An 18,040-nucleotide genomic window follows, 5' to 3' on the forward strand; every position below is an offset into this window, starting at 1 on the left:
AAGCTCAGGACTCGAGGCAAATTGCGGCGGTCCCTGATGAGTCCCCTATACATGAACCTATTCAAAAAACTGAAATTTTTCAGTAGCAACGAATCATCGTAGCAACTATTCATTGGCAGCAGTATATTTGTCATCACCTATCTCGTAGCCACTTTGCTGATCTCCCGTTTAGTTTCCGACTGCTCGAGTTTCTGTAATGTTATTGAGTGATGGTACAGCATTCGTAGCCATTGTGAAATTTTGCTTGGAAGTTTTACCTTTTGATGTAAACTTATGGAGATGATGCTCTAGGTCCAACGTGGTTTAGGAGCGGTTAATGGGAAATGTCTCTCGATCAGGAAGGCATACTGCCTGAAAAAGTTTAGATCAACGATCAGGTGCGCAACAACAGTTGTCTAAAGTCAATTAACTCGCAGAAGAGTTTGGAGGCTCATATCAGCGGATGGAGCATGTGCAAAGAAGACACGTTACGTTTCATGTTACTACACTGCGTACAGCTCAATGCGTGTAAATAATTTAGTGTTATGGAAGACCTTGCAACCAGTGGAGTATTCAGCACGTCTGTTTCCGTCTTCTAACTTCCCCCTCTAACTAATTGCTGGCATACTGTTCGTCTCACCATCGAGTGAGATGACGAAGTGCTAAGACATTAGACTCGCGTTCGGAACAGCGTTTCCAGACTGAATTTTGGAAATTCCCTAATAGCAGACATAAAATACCCCAAAATCATACTATTTCGGTAACTTTTCCCCAAATATCCTTTTTCCTTTAAACTGTTGTTTGTCATCAGTGTTGGTATCTTGAAGAGGTGGAAATGAGTGTTCAGGGCCGTAAAAGTGTTGTGTATATCACAAAAATCGTACTACGTAAACTAAAATTTTTAATTTGTAAATAAAAACAAAGGCCTGGCCAGAAGAAAAACTGTTCTAGGGGCGTCGCATTTGCTTTCTTCATGGTTTTTTCATTGCCCTATTGATTTAACATCAGCGTAGCATCTGTACAAGCACCCCAAACGATCGAAGCTGGGCAGTACACGTCATAGTGACGTCACGGAGAGGTATCACCGCAGTGAGCGTTGAGTCTCCTACAAAAGGAAAGGTGAGCGATTGAACTGAAGACAGAGTGACATCTAGTGAATATCTAGAAAACGAAATATGTGTTGCTTGAACCAAGGTATAAGATGGCATTAGCAGTAAGGCTAGGTAGATAAAATACTTCCCCAGTTTCCCGGGTACCGAAATTTTCTGCTGCAAAAATTTCTCATAGGTTTCCGTTTCCCCAAAAGCTCCTCACAAAAAGTATTTTTCCCTAATATTGACAAAAAATTTCAATATGGAGTCATTGATTCGGAAAGACGTCCGTTCTGTTAGCAGTGCAACGATCAAAAGTTAGGTATACTGTGGTTTCACGAAATTAAGACAAATGCTGGGACGGTTCCTTTGGAATGGGCGCGGCAGATTTCCTTCCGCAGCTTACTTTTCGTCTCCAGCGATCGTCGATGGGATTTTAAGTCCTAATCTTCCAACATCGTACAGATCTTCCAAGGCCGGCCGGTGTGGCCGAGCTGTTCTAGGGGCTTCAGGCGGGAACCGCGCGACTGATACGGTCGCAGGTTCGAATCCTGCCTCGGGCAAGGATGTGTGTGATGTCCTTAGGTTAGTTAGGTTTACGTAGTTCTAAGTTTTAGGTGACTGGTGACCTCAGATGTTATGCCATAGTGCTCAGAGCTATTTGAAGATCTTCCATTTCCTGATATGTCATTTGTTGCTCATACGGAATCGTACCACCAAATAAGGAAAAATGTCTCCAATAACAAGTCGGACAGTAGCTGCCAACCGGAATTTCTTATTCAAATGAAGACCGCAGTTGCGGGTCTAGCACAGTCCACCATAATGTGGAAAACCTCCAGAATGTACCAGTACCTCCGTTCTACCTTCCAAACTGTACAGAAGACCGAGCGAGGTGGCGCAGTGGTTAGCACACTGGACTCGCATTCGGGAGGACGACGGTTCAATCCCGTCTCCGGCTATCCTGATTTAGGTTTTCCGTGATTTCCCTAAATCGCTTAAAGCAAATGCCGGGATGGTTCCTTTGAAAGGGCACGGCCGATTTCCTTCCGCATCCTTCCCTAACCCGAGCTTGCGCTCCGTCTCTAATGACCTCGTTGTCGACGGGACGTTAAACACTAATCTCCTCCTCCTCCTGTACAGAAGTTCTCATGCATACCTTACAGGTGTAGCACTCCCTAAAGCGTCGTGAGTCGTGCCGGAATAGCTCTGTAGTTGAAAGCAAGATTCTGGGATCGAGTCGCGGTCGGGCACAGACGTTTAATCGGCTAGTAAGATACAGAGTGAGAGATTCATTCTCGAATCAATCCCCTAGGCCTTGGCTAAGTCTTCCTTTCTTCCGCGAGTGGTAAAATGGTTCAAATGGCTCTGAGCACTATGGAACTTAACTGCTGAGGTCATCAGTCCCCTAGAACTTAGAACTACTTAAACCTAACTAACCTAAGGACATCACACACATCCATGCCCGAGGCAGGATTCGAACCTGCGACCGTAGCGGTCGCCTAGAGCCGCTCATCCACACCGGCCGGCCTTCCACGAGTGCTTCTCCTTCAAAGTAAGCAGGAAAACTTCTGTACAGCATGGAAGGAAGCAGAGAGAGATGGAAGATGCAGAGTTCCGGCATACAGTTTTAATGTGGCAGGAAATTTCACACCAGCATTCGAAGCGATTGTAAAATTTTGCTTGAAAGTTTTAACTTTTGATGTAAGCATAGGGAAGGTAAAATGCAGAGTAAAAGATTAATTCTTAAGAACGTGCACAGCTTTCTGCCACGATAGTGGTGTGTGAAACGCAGCTAATATAGCATTTGCTCCGCCTGTGTTCCAGGTACATCCACAGTAAGGAGAAGCCGTTCAAGTGCGGGGAGTGCGGCAAGGGCTTCTGCCAGTCGCGCACGCTGGCGGTGCACAAGATCCTGCACATGGAGGAGTCGCCGCACAAGTGCCCCGTGTGCGCGCGCAGCTTCAACCAGCGCTCCAACCTCAAGACGCACCTGCTGACGCACACCGACCACAAGCCGTACGAGTGCAGCGCGTGCGGCAAGGTGTTCCGCCGCAACTGCGACCTGCGCCGGCACGCGCTGACGCACGCCGTGGGCGACGTGCCGCCGGGGCCGGACTCGGACTCGCCGCCCCCGCCGCACGCACCTCCCCCGCCGCCCCACGTGCCGCCCCACCTTCCGCCGGGCATGGCGCCGCCCCCACCGCCTCCCGCCGCGGGCTCTGCCGCCGCCCTGGGGCTGCCGCCGCCCTCGATGCCGCCGCCCCCGCCGCGTTGCCTCACACCACCGCCGCCCCGCACGCCGCCCCCACCGCCGCAGCTGTTTGGTCGCCGTGGCAGCCCGCCGCCTACGACGAGGTGCCACCACAACGTAAGTATCTCGCAGCGTACTGTACCTGTAAGGAATGAGAAACTGCCATTCGATGTCCGGGATGATAAGTCGTAGGTAACATGACTAAATTTAACCATGTTATATGGGTCTTTTTTGAGAGATACTACCGTGTTGCAAATTTTTTTGTGATGTAATATATACTGCAACAATCACTTGCTTCTGATATTTTATTCGTACGACGAATTCGGTGACATGCTGCCAACATCAGGTGCAATTACAATTATTTTTACATTGTAATGAATACAATAAATAAATCAGCAATAGCCACCGACATAAAAAACGCAAGCCATCCATCCCATGATATTGGGTATGATCTTTATATATTACATAAAATGGACAAGGACCATCAAAAAGGACTTTTACGAAGAATTGGAAATATTCATTCCTGGCAGAAGATGGAGACATGTTATTAAATAACAAAATTTAAAGTAATAATATTAAATTCTTTAAAAACTCTCCAATGTTGAAAAAAATTGTCTTTAGCAAAAACCCACTTAATGTTTTCCATGACATAAATATAACTAGATACAAAAGTTTCAGTAATTTTGGAGAGCAGCGGTGTGGCAGGAAGTACTTTAAAAATGAACACAAACAGTCTCGCACGCAAAAAAACATTCTGGCGGTTACAGCCGTTATTAATGTACCGGCATTTCACATGTACAATGGCATATCTCGTGCTTGCATTAACCAGCGATATTGCAGCGTTAATAAGTTACAACTGTTACCTAGACAAATGTATTACCATCATTTCATTACTATACATTAATCATTTTTTGGCCTTGCGATTTTTTTCATCAGTGTATATATGACAGTTAGGAAATTTTGTCACACTCCAGCATTTGCTGTACAACTGATGCTTGTACGTAGATCTTCATACGGAGGTATAACATACTTTGTTGAGAGGTATTACTTTTTTTTGCCTACAGTAGAGTCAATGTATGGGAAAATACTTAAATCACTTGCGGTATTAACATGAATGCCGAAAAAAAATAAAGTTATAATATTTGCAGAGAATTGTTGTTGTTGATATATACATAAACTGCCCAGGTGGCAGAATGAATGCGTGTGGAGGGTTAAAAAGAATGGGGCACAATGGCCAAGGAGCTCCTCCTAAGTCACACATTTCTGTCGTTAGTGCTAAACGATGCTTGAGGTGGTGTAAAGAGCGAAGCCATTGGACAATGGATGATTGCTATACCCTGCCTGTGGCAATCCGATGGAAAGGTTTGGGTTTGGCGAATGTCTGGAGAAAGTTACCTGCCATCACGTATAGTACCAACAGAGAAGTGCCGAGGTCGAGATGTTGCATTTTGGGGTAGGGTGTGACTCCCTTATTGCGCTTAAGATAACGCTAAATGCTGTGTGCTACGTGCAGTAAACGACATTTTGGAGACGGTGATCTTTAGTTTCCGCATGACAGTGCGGCCTGTCACAAAGTAGCATCTCTTGGGCAATGGTTTGTGGACAGTAAAATTCCTCAAATGGACTGTCCTGCTCAGGGTCGCGATCTAAACCCAATGGAACACCTTCAGGATGAGGCAAAATGTCGATTTTCATCCAGCGTCCAACATCACTATCTTCAGTGATGTCGACTCTTGAGGAAGAATGGCCTGTCATTCCTCCACACACATCCACGCGCCTCCTTGAATGTGTCTCCAGCAGAGTTCAAGCTGTCATGAAGGCGAATGGTGGACACTCCCTATATTAATGTCCACTAATAGGTGTCTGAACATTTGTGGTGACATAGTGTACACCAAATCGTTGTAGACGTGGTCAAGTCCAACTGTCGTACTGATAGAGCGCGGCTACGTTCTCATGTAGGTGGCCGTTTTATCTCAAGTGGACGTCCCAAAATGGTGGAACTTCCACAGGCTACCAGAGACAATGTCGATGTCTGTGACAGAACAGCATTATCAGTGTCTGTAGCAGTTCGGCATCGAGCGACCGCTTCCATGCACAACGACTGGTATAGCCGCTGGCCCCATTAAAATTGTGGTTGTGCATTTTCATCTGTACAGCTTTTTAGGTGACAGAATCCCTGGAGGCAGAGAAGTGAGTACATAAAAAAAATTTGAAACGGAAAGAAAACCATAAAACATCTCTCAAAGAATGTCGGCGGCAAAAACTACGTTCCCTTATTCAGAAGGTCCGTTATAAGAAATGGACAGAATGCTTAGCGTAGAATGTACACCACTATCATTAAAATTTCAACATCAGGAAGGATATAAAATAACAAATTTTATCGTTGTACGCTTACACTATAGGAGGAATCATAAAGGTAAATCTGTAGACGAATTGGGGTATAGAACATGCGAAATTTAGCGCACAAATTATGTTCCTGTTAATAGTGTCGCCTTGCAGTTTCTTTTCACGTATCCATATAAGGAGCAACCCTTCGACATCGTCCAGAATATTAAACCGTTGTTTTGATACTCTTGTCAGTCCCTTTGAAGCATCTGTCTCCATAATCTTGTCCTTATTCTTGAGGATAGTGCAAATAGTTAATGTAGACAGATTGTATGTGCGTGCTAAAGCATAACGCTCACACCACGCTCGCGTTTTTCAATGATTTTGCGTTTCATTTTTAAGTTCATTTTCTTTCTCTTCTGGGCATCTTCTTACCGCTTTATTTTTGGGGACATTTCTACGAAGGTTATTAGAATTTGTGCACAAAAAAACACTATCTGAATAAAAGTTTAGAAAACTGTGTGATCACAAGTTGCACTAAGATGGTAGCAGAAAGAGCGCTAAACCGAAACTGCAGTGTATACTAAAGACGTTATTCATATGCCGCTGCCGACAATGACAGGCGTTCATGTTGTTGATCGTTTCCTCCGCGACGCGCGAACGGCTGGTGACGTCACTCTAAATCGTCGTCACTCGTCATGGGAAACGTCGCTCGTTAAGCGAGGCATTTTTTTAGCAATTGTTTTGGTAGTTATGCGAATTGTGCTTTATGGGAGGTGCACGTTAAGCGAGATTTCACTGTACGTCTTTATTGCACTCACAACGCCAGATTTGCACCTGGTGGCCAAAATTGGAACTAACTTTTTTTCAGCGTAAATCGGTTCAGCATGCACACATTAGAATGTCAACGAAGTTTCTATGATAATTACAGCCGAAACTGAACCTCTGTGAGTGGCTGGACTTCATTTATTACCACAAGGTATAACGATGACGGATATAGTGTGCAACGTTCGCTGTTGTCAGAGCCTCCATACGTGAGTAAGTCCATCATGATGCTGTTCGCAGAACCGGGACTCGTCTGTAAAGATGATGTGTCCAGTGGTGTCGTAGAGCGCATCACTGGCGGCTCCAAACTGAATGTCTAAATTTGGCAGCAAAAGTGCACAGAAACGTGAAAAGGCTATTAAGACCCTGCAATACTGCACGCTAGCGAGTGATGTCTCGTATGGAGTCCCACAACACTTGCAGCCGAGGCTGGATAACGTGCCTGGGCAACAGCGAAGCGGCAAGATTGACCCCTTTCATGCTCAGCTGTGTTCGACTCTCTAGCCATCTGTTATTCTAATCCTGTTATACACAGATCAACAAAAGTTAACAATTCCCCCGGTTCCCGGAACTCTTGAAGACAGACGTTGACTGTGGATATTGTATCACCGACACAGTCCCTTTAACTGTTCAGAGATGTCACTAAACACGCCCAAAGATGTAAACAACCACGTATGAGCAGAGCCTATTAGACGGAGGGGGTCCGACAGCCGATTAGTTCCAGTCATTCCACCAGGAAGGAGGTACACGACTCGTGTTGTCTGTAGCTCAACCATGCCTAGACGGTCAGTACAGCTGTTCGCGTCCGCATTGTTACATTGCGCCAGGAAGGGCTCTCAACAGGGGAAGTGTCCAGCCGTCTCGGAGTGAACCAAAGCGATGTTGTTCGGACATGGAGGAGATACAGAGAGACAGGAACTGTCGTTGACATGCATCGCTCCGGCCGCCCAAGGGCTACTACTGTATTCGTCGACCGCTACCTACGGAGGAACCCTGACAGTAACGCCACCATGTTGAATAATGCTTTTCGTGCAGCCACAGGACGTCATGTTACGACTCAAACTGTGCGCAATAGGTTGCATGATGTGCAACTTCGCTCCAGACGTCCATGGCGAGGTTGATCTTTGCAACCACGATACCATGCAGCGCGGTACAGATGGGTCCAAAACACGCCGAATGGACCGGTCCAGATTGGCATCAGGTTTTCTTCACCGAACAGTGTCGCACACGCATTCAACCAGACAATCGTCGGAGACGTGTCTGGAGGCAACCCGATCAGGCTGAACGCCTTAGACACACTGTCCAGCGAGTGCAGCAAGGTGGAAGTTCCCTGCTGTTTTGGGATGGCATTATGTGGGGCTGACGTATACCGCTGGTGGTCATGGAAGGCGCCGTAACAGCTGCACGATACGTGAACGCCATCTTCCGATCGATAGTGCAACCATATCGGCAGCATGTTGACGAGGCATTCGTTTTCATGGATGACAATTCGCGCCCCCATCGTGGACATCTTGTGAATGACGTCCTTTAGGTCGGCCGGAGTGGCCGAGTGGTTCTAGGCGCTACAGTCTGGAACCGCGCGACCACTACGGTCGCAGGTTCGGATCCTGCCTCGGACATGGATGTGTGTGATGTCCTTAGGTTAGTTAGGTTTAAGTAGTTCTAAGTTCTAGCGGACTGATGAGCTTAGAAGTTAAGTCCCATAGTGCTCAGAGCCATTTGAACCATTTTGAATGTCCTTCATGATAACAACTTCGCTCGATTAGAGTGGCCAGCATGTTCGCCAGACATGAACCCTGCTAGACGGCAAATGTTCCAAAAAAAAAAAAAAAAAATGGTTCAAATGGCCCTGAGCACTATGGGACTTAACAGCGGAGGTCATCAGTCGCCTAGAACTTAGAAATACTTAAACCTAACTAACCTAAGGACGTCACACACATCCATGCCCGAGGCAGGATTCAAACCTGCGATAGTAGCGGTCGCGCGGTTCCAGACTGAAGCGCCTAGAACCGCTTGGCCACCCCGGCCGGCGGCAAATGTTCCATATGATGGGAAATAAATAAATAAGTAAATAAGTAAGTAGACAAACTGAAATAATTCTGTCATCCATGAAAAAAGATTACTAAGTACAATTGAGACAAGGTAGGTATCAGACATTGGAATAGATGCAGAAATGGCTTGGCTCTGAGCACTATGCGACCTAACTTCTGAGGTCATCAGTAGCCTAGAACTTAGAACTAATTAAACCTAACTAACATAAGGACATTACACACATCCATGCCCGAGGCAGGATTCGAACCTGCGACCGTAGCGGTCGCTCGGCCTCAGACTGTAGCGTCTAGAACCGCACGGCCAGTCCGGCCGGCTAGATGCAGAAATATTTCTTCAAGAAAATACTCCACTTTTGTCAGATATTAAAGAAAAAATTCCTGGAATGTTACGTCTGGAGCACTGTGCTGAATGTGATCTCTGACGTCATGTAGGCCGTCGTTTAGGTGTCGCGGAATTCTAATGCTGCCATCTCTCTACGTAAACGCCATCGTGGGATTTGCTGATGAGAATGTTGACTCATTTAGAGGCAAACTGCAATATTGTATTCAAATATCACTAGAGGGAAAAATGATTAGCACTTTAGTAAGCAGTGGTGTGCCTATCCAGCACTTTTTATTTTCAGTAGACTTACAGCAGAACGGGAAGAACTTGACTGATAAGCCCCAAGTCTTCAAATCTGATTTGACAAGTTTGCTTGTGGCACACTTCTTTTATACTGTACTCGGAATAATTCAGAACCTCTGTATGTACTGTGTTATTTTACCGTATATGCTCTCACATTTTGTTCGTGTTTTATTAATTCTTTCGCTTATAAATTTTTTGAACTGCTCTCTGTAAACTACGGCATGTACTGACTTATTCTTTGACCAAGTTACTTTGGTTCATGCGATCCCACATAACCATATAAATAAACCAAACAAACAAAAATAAAAAGGAGACGTTTTATTTCGCAGTCATTGCGCCACGTACTGTCCTAAAGTTTTAACGGCAGCAGCAGCAGCAGCAGTCGTTCTGTCCGCAACAAATTGCCTTCAGAGCTGCAGTAGGAAGACAATTATCGCAGGCCTGGACCAATGGCAAGTGTCTTGGCCTGTGACTTAAAATCACTTCGCCACGACGTATAATTACCGCCAGTCAACGCCAGTTCTTCCCGACGCCTCTACAGGGAATAGCGAAGCTCGGGTATAATGAGAGTTACTTTGAAGGAGAAACTATTCCGTGTTCACGGCTGCAAATTATCGCCTAAGCCATACACGTGTGTATCATTATACAAATCCTGTTTTAGTGTTCCCTAATAACCGGTGGTAGATTGTCTTCGACAATTTAAATCCATTTTATCTCTGAGGTGCTAGTCTCGCAGCACTGTGGGAGAAGCTTTGCAGTAATTAAAAGTAAGGAGAGAAACTTGTGACAAGTTCAGGCTGTGTGTCAGTCTGTGAGGTATGTCGAATGGAGGAATTGGGCGTAGTCTACTGCCTGCGAAATGCAGTGTTCCGGTACGAATTCTGGCCCACCATACAGTTTTAACTCGTCTTGTATAGTTAACGCAACCCTGTTCTGGATACAGCAACAGAACTCATTTTTTGTGTGGTAATGAATGGCGTCCTGATCTTCAAGCCTCCAACCGTGCAAGTTGGCATTGGAAAGACACTGGGCTCTATTTCGGAAAGACAGCGGTCCAAATCCCTGTCTGATCATCCACACCATCCTAACGCTGGGATTGTTGATTGATTTCACACGCTATCGTTTCCTAACCGCAACTCATAGTACGTCTCTGATGGGATCGTTGCGACGGGACGCTACACTCTAAGCTCCCTACCGTTGCCTTTAAGCTTTATACGAGTGACTAAATTGATTTCTTGAATATTCTGACATCGAGATCTTCATATTCCCCCAAAGGAATTGTTACGAAAATCGTAAGAAATTCCAGTTCTTGGAACAAAATAAGGAAAGTTGATCGGAAGGGAAATCATAGAACTTTAGGTTCTATAGAAACAGCTGCTGACAGGTTTCCTCTACAAATAAATGAACTTAGCACTTTGTCCCTCAATGAAATTGTTTCTGTCTTTAAGGACAGTTGAGTTAGGGTTATTCGGCCCGCCTGGTTAGCCGAGCGGTCTAAGGCACGGCTTGCCGAAGTGGGAAGGAGCGCGTGGTCCCCGGTACGAATCCGCCCGGCGGAATTGTGTCGAGGTCCAGAGAGCCGGCCAGTCTATGGATGGTTTTTAGGCGGTTTGCCATCTCCCTCGGCGAATGAGGGCTGCTTCCCCTTGTTCCGCCACAGCTACACTATGTCGGCGATTGCTGCGCAAACACATTCTTCACGTACGTGTACACAACTATTACTCTACCACGCAAAAATAGGGATTACATTCGTCTGATGTGAGACGTTCCCAGGGGGGGGGGGGGGGTGAATTCACCGGGGGCCAAACCCGAATGGTTCGTGTGGGGTGGCGGAGGGGTGGAAATTTGTGCCGGTCAAGGACTCCGGTAGTCATTGTGGGGTGGACCACTGCGGCTGCGGCGGGGTCAGAGCCTCTCCGTCATATCTAGGTCCCCGGTTAACATACAATACAATACGGTTATTCACAGATATGTAAAGTTTATGTAACTGAGTGTTTTCTGTCCAGTCAGTCATGTCCAATAGAGCAGACAACACACAGGATGACGCGGCCTGTACTTCATTTTCTGAAATAAACTAGGAGGGACTAAAAGGAAAAGGGTAGGTGGAAAACCATTACTCCCAGCCACATAGGGCATTGCGGTATTGCAATGGCGAAAGTGGAAATTTGTGCCGGACAAGGACTCAAACCAGGATGTTCCAAATCTCTAGAACGCTTGGCTTAACCGCCCCAGCCATCCGGACACGTCTCCCATCCGACCCAAATTCTCATCTTCTCACACGCTGCATTGTAGCGACTCTCGTCCATTACACCTTCTAATCGCAAATTCTATCCGCACAGAAACATATGTCATAGAGCCGCCGCACTCGCTAATACTTGGTGAACATTAATGAAACCGACAAACCGGAGGAACGGATTCCTGACCGGAAATGGAGGACGAAAGTTCCTGTGAACATGTGTCCGGAAATGGACTGTGTGCGTGCAACGACAGCACAGTACAGAGCTGTATCGCATCCACGTCACAACGGATATTCAAAGCGGCTTCCATGGGGTTGCAAGTGATAGGGATAGTAGCGGTTGTCATGCAGGATACACTTAATCGTACTTTGACTTACACCATGTAAGCCAATGTAGTAGAAGCTTGTAGTAGGGTTCGTCTCAATATCCTGTAGAACCCGGTCCTCCAGATCTGGTGTACGCACATCCCGCCGCCTCCCAGCACGTTCGTCTGTCTGAAAGGATCCATGGTCACACAAATGCCCCAAAAGGGGCTGAAATGTTGTATGATGTTGTTGGCGTCGGTGAAGTTTCTTGTTTTAGTATAGCTGTGCTTCCTCTCGGCCGTTTCCATCTGCTTGGCCGTACACAAATGCCATCTCGGGTTGTTCCCGACCTGAATACCGGACAGTTCTGCTGCTTAAATCCGCTGAATCCATCACACAGCTTGCAGCGCACAAGGAACACACGGCACGTGGTCAGTGGAACATTCATTCATCACTGCCATCTACCGTGACAACGGTGCATTTTCGGACTCGTGTTCAGAAGACCTTTTTTCCTATGTTTCCAGTCAGGCGTCCGTCCATGTATATGTCGGTTTTATTAATGTTCACCCTGTATTAATGTAGACTAACTGAGTGTTGTCTGTACTGTTGGCTATATGAGTATGTAAAGAGGGCAGTTCCTTTCAGTCGATTTTACATGCGTTGGGGAAGTCAGTCTTTCTGTAAGTGTTTTCTAAGTGGAGGGTCGTTTCCCTTTCTGTCTTGCCTTACTTACAAGGGAAGCTCCCCATAGCACCCCCTCAGATTTGATAGTAAAATGGCCCAGTGGATAGCCCATCAAAAACCGAACACAGATCAAGCATGAAAACAGGAAGATCTAGCGATTTGCGAGAAAAGAAGGAAAAATAGAAACAGCTCAAGATGTGAAACATCGAGGGTATTGCAAGAACAGCGGCGTAATGGTTGTGTGGTCATGGTTTTAGGCTTCAAAGCGGGAGATCAGTGTTCACTCTCAGTCTCGCCCTTTTTTCACAATATTATGAACTTCTTGTCCGGTAATTCATATAGCATGAATTTCATACTATTCATTGGGTAAAAAAATATACGTCATGCGGTAAGAAAATACACTGAAGCATCAGAGCAACTGGTATGGGCATACAGAGATGTGTAAAGAGACAGAATACGCTTATGTGAGACAACAAGTGTCCGGCGCAGTTCTCAGATCGGTTACTGCTGCTACAATGGCAGGTTATCAAGATTTAAGAGGGTTCGAACGTGCTGTTATAGTCGGCGCACGAGCGATGTTACACAGCGTCTTCGATGTAGCGATGAAGTGGGGATTTTCCCGTACGTCTATTTCACGAGTGTGCCGTGAATATTAGGAATCCGCTAAGACATCAAACCTGCAACACTGCTGCGGCCGGAAAAAGATCCTGCAAGAACGGGACCAACAGCCACTGGAGAGAATCGTTAAACGTGATAGAAGTGCATCCCTTCTGCAAATTCTGCAGATTTCAATGCGGGGTCGACAACAAGTGTGGGCGTGCGAACCATTCAACGAAACATCATCGATATGGACTTTCGTAGCCGAAGGCCCACCCGTGTACCCTTGATGACTGCACGACACAAAGCTTTACGCCTCGCCTGGGTCCATCAACACCGGCATTGGACGTTTGATGACTGGCAACGTGTTTCCTTGTCGGACGAGTCTCGTTTCAAGTTGCATCGTGCCCATGGACGTGTACGGGTATGGAGGCAACCACATGAATCCGTGGACCCCCATGTCAGCAGGGGACTGTTCAACCTGGTGGAGGCCCTGTAATGGGTGGGGCGTGTGCAGCTGGAGCGATATGGGACCCCTGAAACGTCTAGATACGATTCTGACAGGTGACAACTACATAAGCATCCTGTCTGATCACATGCATGAATTCACGTCCATTGTGCGGACTTGGGCAATTCCAGCAGGACAATGCGACCCCCCCCCCCCCACACGTCCAGAATTGCTACAGAGCGGCTCCAGGAACACTCTTCTGAGTTTAAACACTTCCGCTCACCAGAAAACTCCCCAGGCATATCTGGGATACGTTGCAATGTGCTCCCCAGAGGAGATCTCCAGCACCTCATATTATTACGAATTTATGGAGAGACCTGCAGGAGTCATTGTGTGTTTCCTCGACATTAGTCGAGTCCATGCCACGTCGTGTTGCGGTACTTCTGCGTGGTTCTGGGAGCCCTACACGATATTAGGCACGTGTACCACTTTGTTTGGCTTTTCAGTGTATTACTGTCGCAAGTAAATGTGACGAACAGTGAGAGTAGAAGACCTGCCTCGTAGATATCGCACACGAATGAAAACAACAATTAAATGGGCGTGAACTTGGTTACAACAAAGTAATTCAAGAGTCATAACTTCCCAAACGGAAAGCAGGTGTCATAACATGTGGTACTTGTGTAGAACAAATACATACACACATCTGGAGCTCCCTTCCTTACACTTCGCTGTTGCAAGCGGACGTTACACCACGACCTAGACACAAATTTGAATACAGCGAACAGACACGTCATTGACTGGACGGACAGTTTATAGTTTTGTGAAAAAAAAAAAGAAGAAAAATATGAGGCATGAGGATTTCCCTCTTCGCAGTCCAACACCGTGACCACATAACCACGACACCGTCGCTATTTAGGTTTTTTGTTGACAGTACATACTGTCCGTTTGTGAATGGGTATGGTTTACTGACTAGAAGACCGTCCATGTTTTCAAGGTCTCCTGCAAGCTGCTGAAAAGTGTCCTGTGTTAAATATAACTTGTAGTTTCTAGAATTCCTCGCCATTCTCGAGATGCCTAGTTCTCATGCTTCTTACAAGGGAACCTCCCCATCGCACCACCCCTCAGATTTAGTTATAAGTTGGCATAGTGGATAGGCCTTGCAAAACTGAACACAGATCAATCGAGAAAACAGGAAGAAGTTGTGTGGAACTATGAAAAAAATAAGCAAAATATACAAACTGAGTAGTTGATGCGCAAGATAGGCAACATCAAGGATAATCTGAGCTTCGGACCGTCGTGGTCCCGTGGTTAGCTTGAGCAGCTGCGGAATGAGAGGTCCTTGGCTCAAGTCTGCCCTCGAATGAAAATTTTAATTTTCAGACCATTATCAAAGTTCAGGCACTCACACATAATCAACTTCGCTCTCCAAAATTCCAGGACATGTTCAGATTTGCTTGCACATACGCAGGATTTGACGGTCTACACACGGAACAATTTGAAAACGTTAAAAACATATGTTTTGACAGAGGACAGGGAAAACTGTGCGACTGTGAAGCTGTTGCATTCATTTGTTGCAGTTTATGTGACAAACTCTTATGTTTTCATCACTTTTTTGGGAGTGATTATCACATCCACAACAAAACCTAAATCTGGCAAGGTAGAAGAATCTTTTTACCCATTCGCCAAGTGTATAAGTTAGGTGGGTCGACAACATATTCCTGTCATGTGACGCACATGCCGTCACCAGTGTCGTACATAATATATCAGACGTGTTTTCCTGTGGAGGAATCGGTTGACTTATGACCTTGCGATCAAATGCTTTCGGTTCCCATTACAGAGGCACGTCCTTTCGTCTACTAATCGCAGGGTTTTGAGCTGCGGTCGCAAAACACAGACACTAAACTTATTACAGTGAACAGAGACGTCAATGAACGAACGGACAGATCATAACTTCAGGAAAATAAAGAAAATAAACTTTTCACTCGTGGGGAGACTTGAACCAAGGACCCCTCGTTCCGCAGCTGGTCACGCTAACCACGGGACCACGACGCTCCTGAGCTCTGACTATCCTTAATGTTGCCTATGTTGCGCATGGACTACTCAATTTGTATATTTTGCTTATTTTTTCATAGTTCCACACAACTTCTTCCTGTTTTCTCGATTGATCTGTGTTCAGTTTTTCAAGGCCTATCCACTGTGCCAACTTATAACTAAATCTGAGGGGGATGCGATGGGGAGGTTCCCTTGTTAGAAAGTTACCTTACCGATTAGGAAACCCGTAAATGTAAGAATATGATCTACGTAAGTAATATGTGGTTTCCTCTTGGAGCCACGCCCCGTAGTGCAACAGTTGAATACTGATGTCGCTCCTTATCCGCCTTTGCAGGAGGGTAGCGGCTACACGATGCGGCCCTCGTGGCACCGGCCGCAGCTGCACATCCGGCGGGACCTGCACCCGCCGCCGCCACCGCCCCCGAGCGCCACCGTCACCAGCGGCAGCAGCGCCGCCCCCGCCGCCGCGTCCGCCCCCGAGTCGCTGCTGTTCCGACGGCGGCCGCCAGAACCGCCAGACATCTCGCCTCCTCCACCGCAGCAGCCGCCGAGGCCTTCGGCGCCACTGCCAGCTCCGCCCCCGCCACCCCCACCGCCGCCGCCTAGAGAGACGCCGTCCGCCGCCCCCAGAGAGACGCCGCCTCCTCCGACCGTTCCACCTCCGGCGCCGCCGCCGCCGCAGTCGCAGCCCTCCACTTCCAAGACGGAACCCCCGCAACCGCCTCCGCCGCTCCGACCTCCGCAGCATAGGCCGTCCACCAGCAAGATGCACGGCTTCAGCATCGAGGAGATCATGCGGCGCTGACGCGGCTCGCCGCCCCCTGCCGCCGCCCCCGACGCGCTGTCCCCCTGTCTGATCTCAAATACGGCTTCCTCTGACAGAACAGCGGGCCGGGCCGGACGTTCCTTGCTAGCGTGTGTTTAGAACTGTCACCTGGTTACACCCAGCAACAATGGAAACACGGTGCACCAGGTACTGTCGGCAAAACAACTGATCCACGGAATTACTGATGTTTCCTTTCTAATGTAATGACCGAAATATTTTGTGGTCGTTCCATCAGCAGGTATTTTCCTTCAGAATGTCGTCGTGTTACTGTTCCAGAAACCATTGTTGGAGCACTTTGTACAAAATTCGAGCTTGACAACATCGCGTGCTGTTTGATTGAAGACAATGTTTCCAGAGCGACGTTAGCTGTTGCTTGTGAATTGTGTTAGATTTATCTTTCACATAGTGGTGGAATAGAAGGCAATCTCGTGTTGCAGATAGGTTTCTAATCGTAAATCTATGGTTGTCTCGGCTATAAAGAACTGCCTGCTGTGGACGTCCCTTCGAACTTGATGTAACAGAGGCGTAGCTTTGAGAACGATTCAGTTTGTGAAGTGTTTAGAAGGTTTTGCCTTAGCCTGTTGGCGGTAGAACTGAAGCATTATATTAACACACGTTCTTATTTCACACGTTGGAGTCTGAGAGGTCGTTATACTTTATGGAAGTTATCATGTTGGCCGGAGAATGGAACAAGGAGAAGATAGACATACGTATATGAATATAGTAATTAGTCCCCTGAAGTGCTAAAGGAGAGGTGCTTCTGCTTCTTCAATCCATTCACATATATTACTCCAAAATTAATTGGATTACAAGGTGGTTTTTGAAAAGTGCAGCTGTTTACGACTGTTTGTGCTTTGTGACATGAAGATATTTGCCCGAATGAAGTGAGAGGAAAAAATGCGCTTGTTTCGCCTCCTGTGTGTTTCTCCTCTCCCTCTCTTTCTACCATCTTTCATCCCAGTGGAATGTTTCGCATGCGTTTGCCATATAGGAAACTTGTCTACCCATAGAGTTGTTTGTGTTGTGCAGCGCACTTGTCTGACTGCAATACACTCACATTCGTCAACATGATTCCTTTATTTACTCTTTCTAGCGAGAGTGGACCCCCCTGCACCATGTAAACTACGAATTCAAATCCATCCCAGTTCCAAAGAAGCTCTTCCACATATTAAGTGCGAGGAAGTGTTGAAGTAGAACAGAACGTTATGTAAATAGTGAAGTGGGTGTTTTCGAAGTGATTTTGGGAGTGGCCTTCAGTGCAACGAACTTCGCAACGGCATCGAAGAAATGAAGCTCAATTTAATATTTATTTCACCGTTTTATGACGTTTGTACAGCTTATTTGTGTTGGTAGTTCCTTAATTTGTTGTTTTGTTTATAGGTTTACTGTTACCTTAGTGGTGTGGTAGTTCCAGAGTTACTTGGATGGACAGATACGACGGGAGCAGAAGTGTATATAGTAGCTGTGCTTGCTGGATACTCATCTCTTACTTGGGGCTAATGTCAAGGGAACAAAATATGTAGAAGCTTGAATTTGGTGTTCGATAAGCAGAATAAAATGTAAAATCGTACCAAATGTACTAATGAAATGTGTTGCTGTTAATGTACAAATGACCCACGAGCACCAAAGACAACTAAGATGAAACAAAGAAATTCCTATTCTGAAGTGGTTGCGGGATGATCTGATGGTTATCATCGTCTGTAACAGTAAGAAGATCTTTGCCATTTTCTGGAGGAGGAAAGTT

At 46.5% G+C, this 18,040-nt stretch overlaps 1 protein-coding gene across 1 annotated transcript in view; it reads left to right on the forward strand.

Moving 5' to 3' along the window:
• Positions 1–17,693, forward strand: part of LOC124775358 (protein bowel-like) — a 302,006-nt gene extending 284,313 nt beyond the window's left edge. The window contains exons 3-4 of the mRNA XM_047250190.1: positions 2,895–3,196; positions 17,677–17,693. Of these exons, the coding sequence (XP_047106146.1) occupies positions 2,895–3,196; positions 17,677–17,693 (319 nt within the window). The remainder of the gene's footprint in view (positions 1–2,894; positions 3,197–17,676) is intronic.
• The last annotated feature ends 347 nt before the right edge of the window (positions 17,694–18,040 follow it).

This window comes from Schistocerca piceifrons, chromosome 2 (assembly GCF_021461385.2).
Source record: "Schistocerca piceifrons isolate TAMUIC-IGC-003096 chromosome 2, iqSchPice1.1, whole genome shotgun sequence".
NCBI lineage: Eukaryota > Metazoa > Arthropoda > Insecta > Orthoptera > Acrididae > Schistocerca > Schistocerca piceifrons.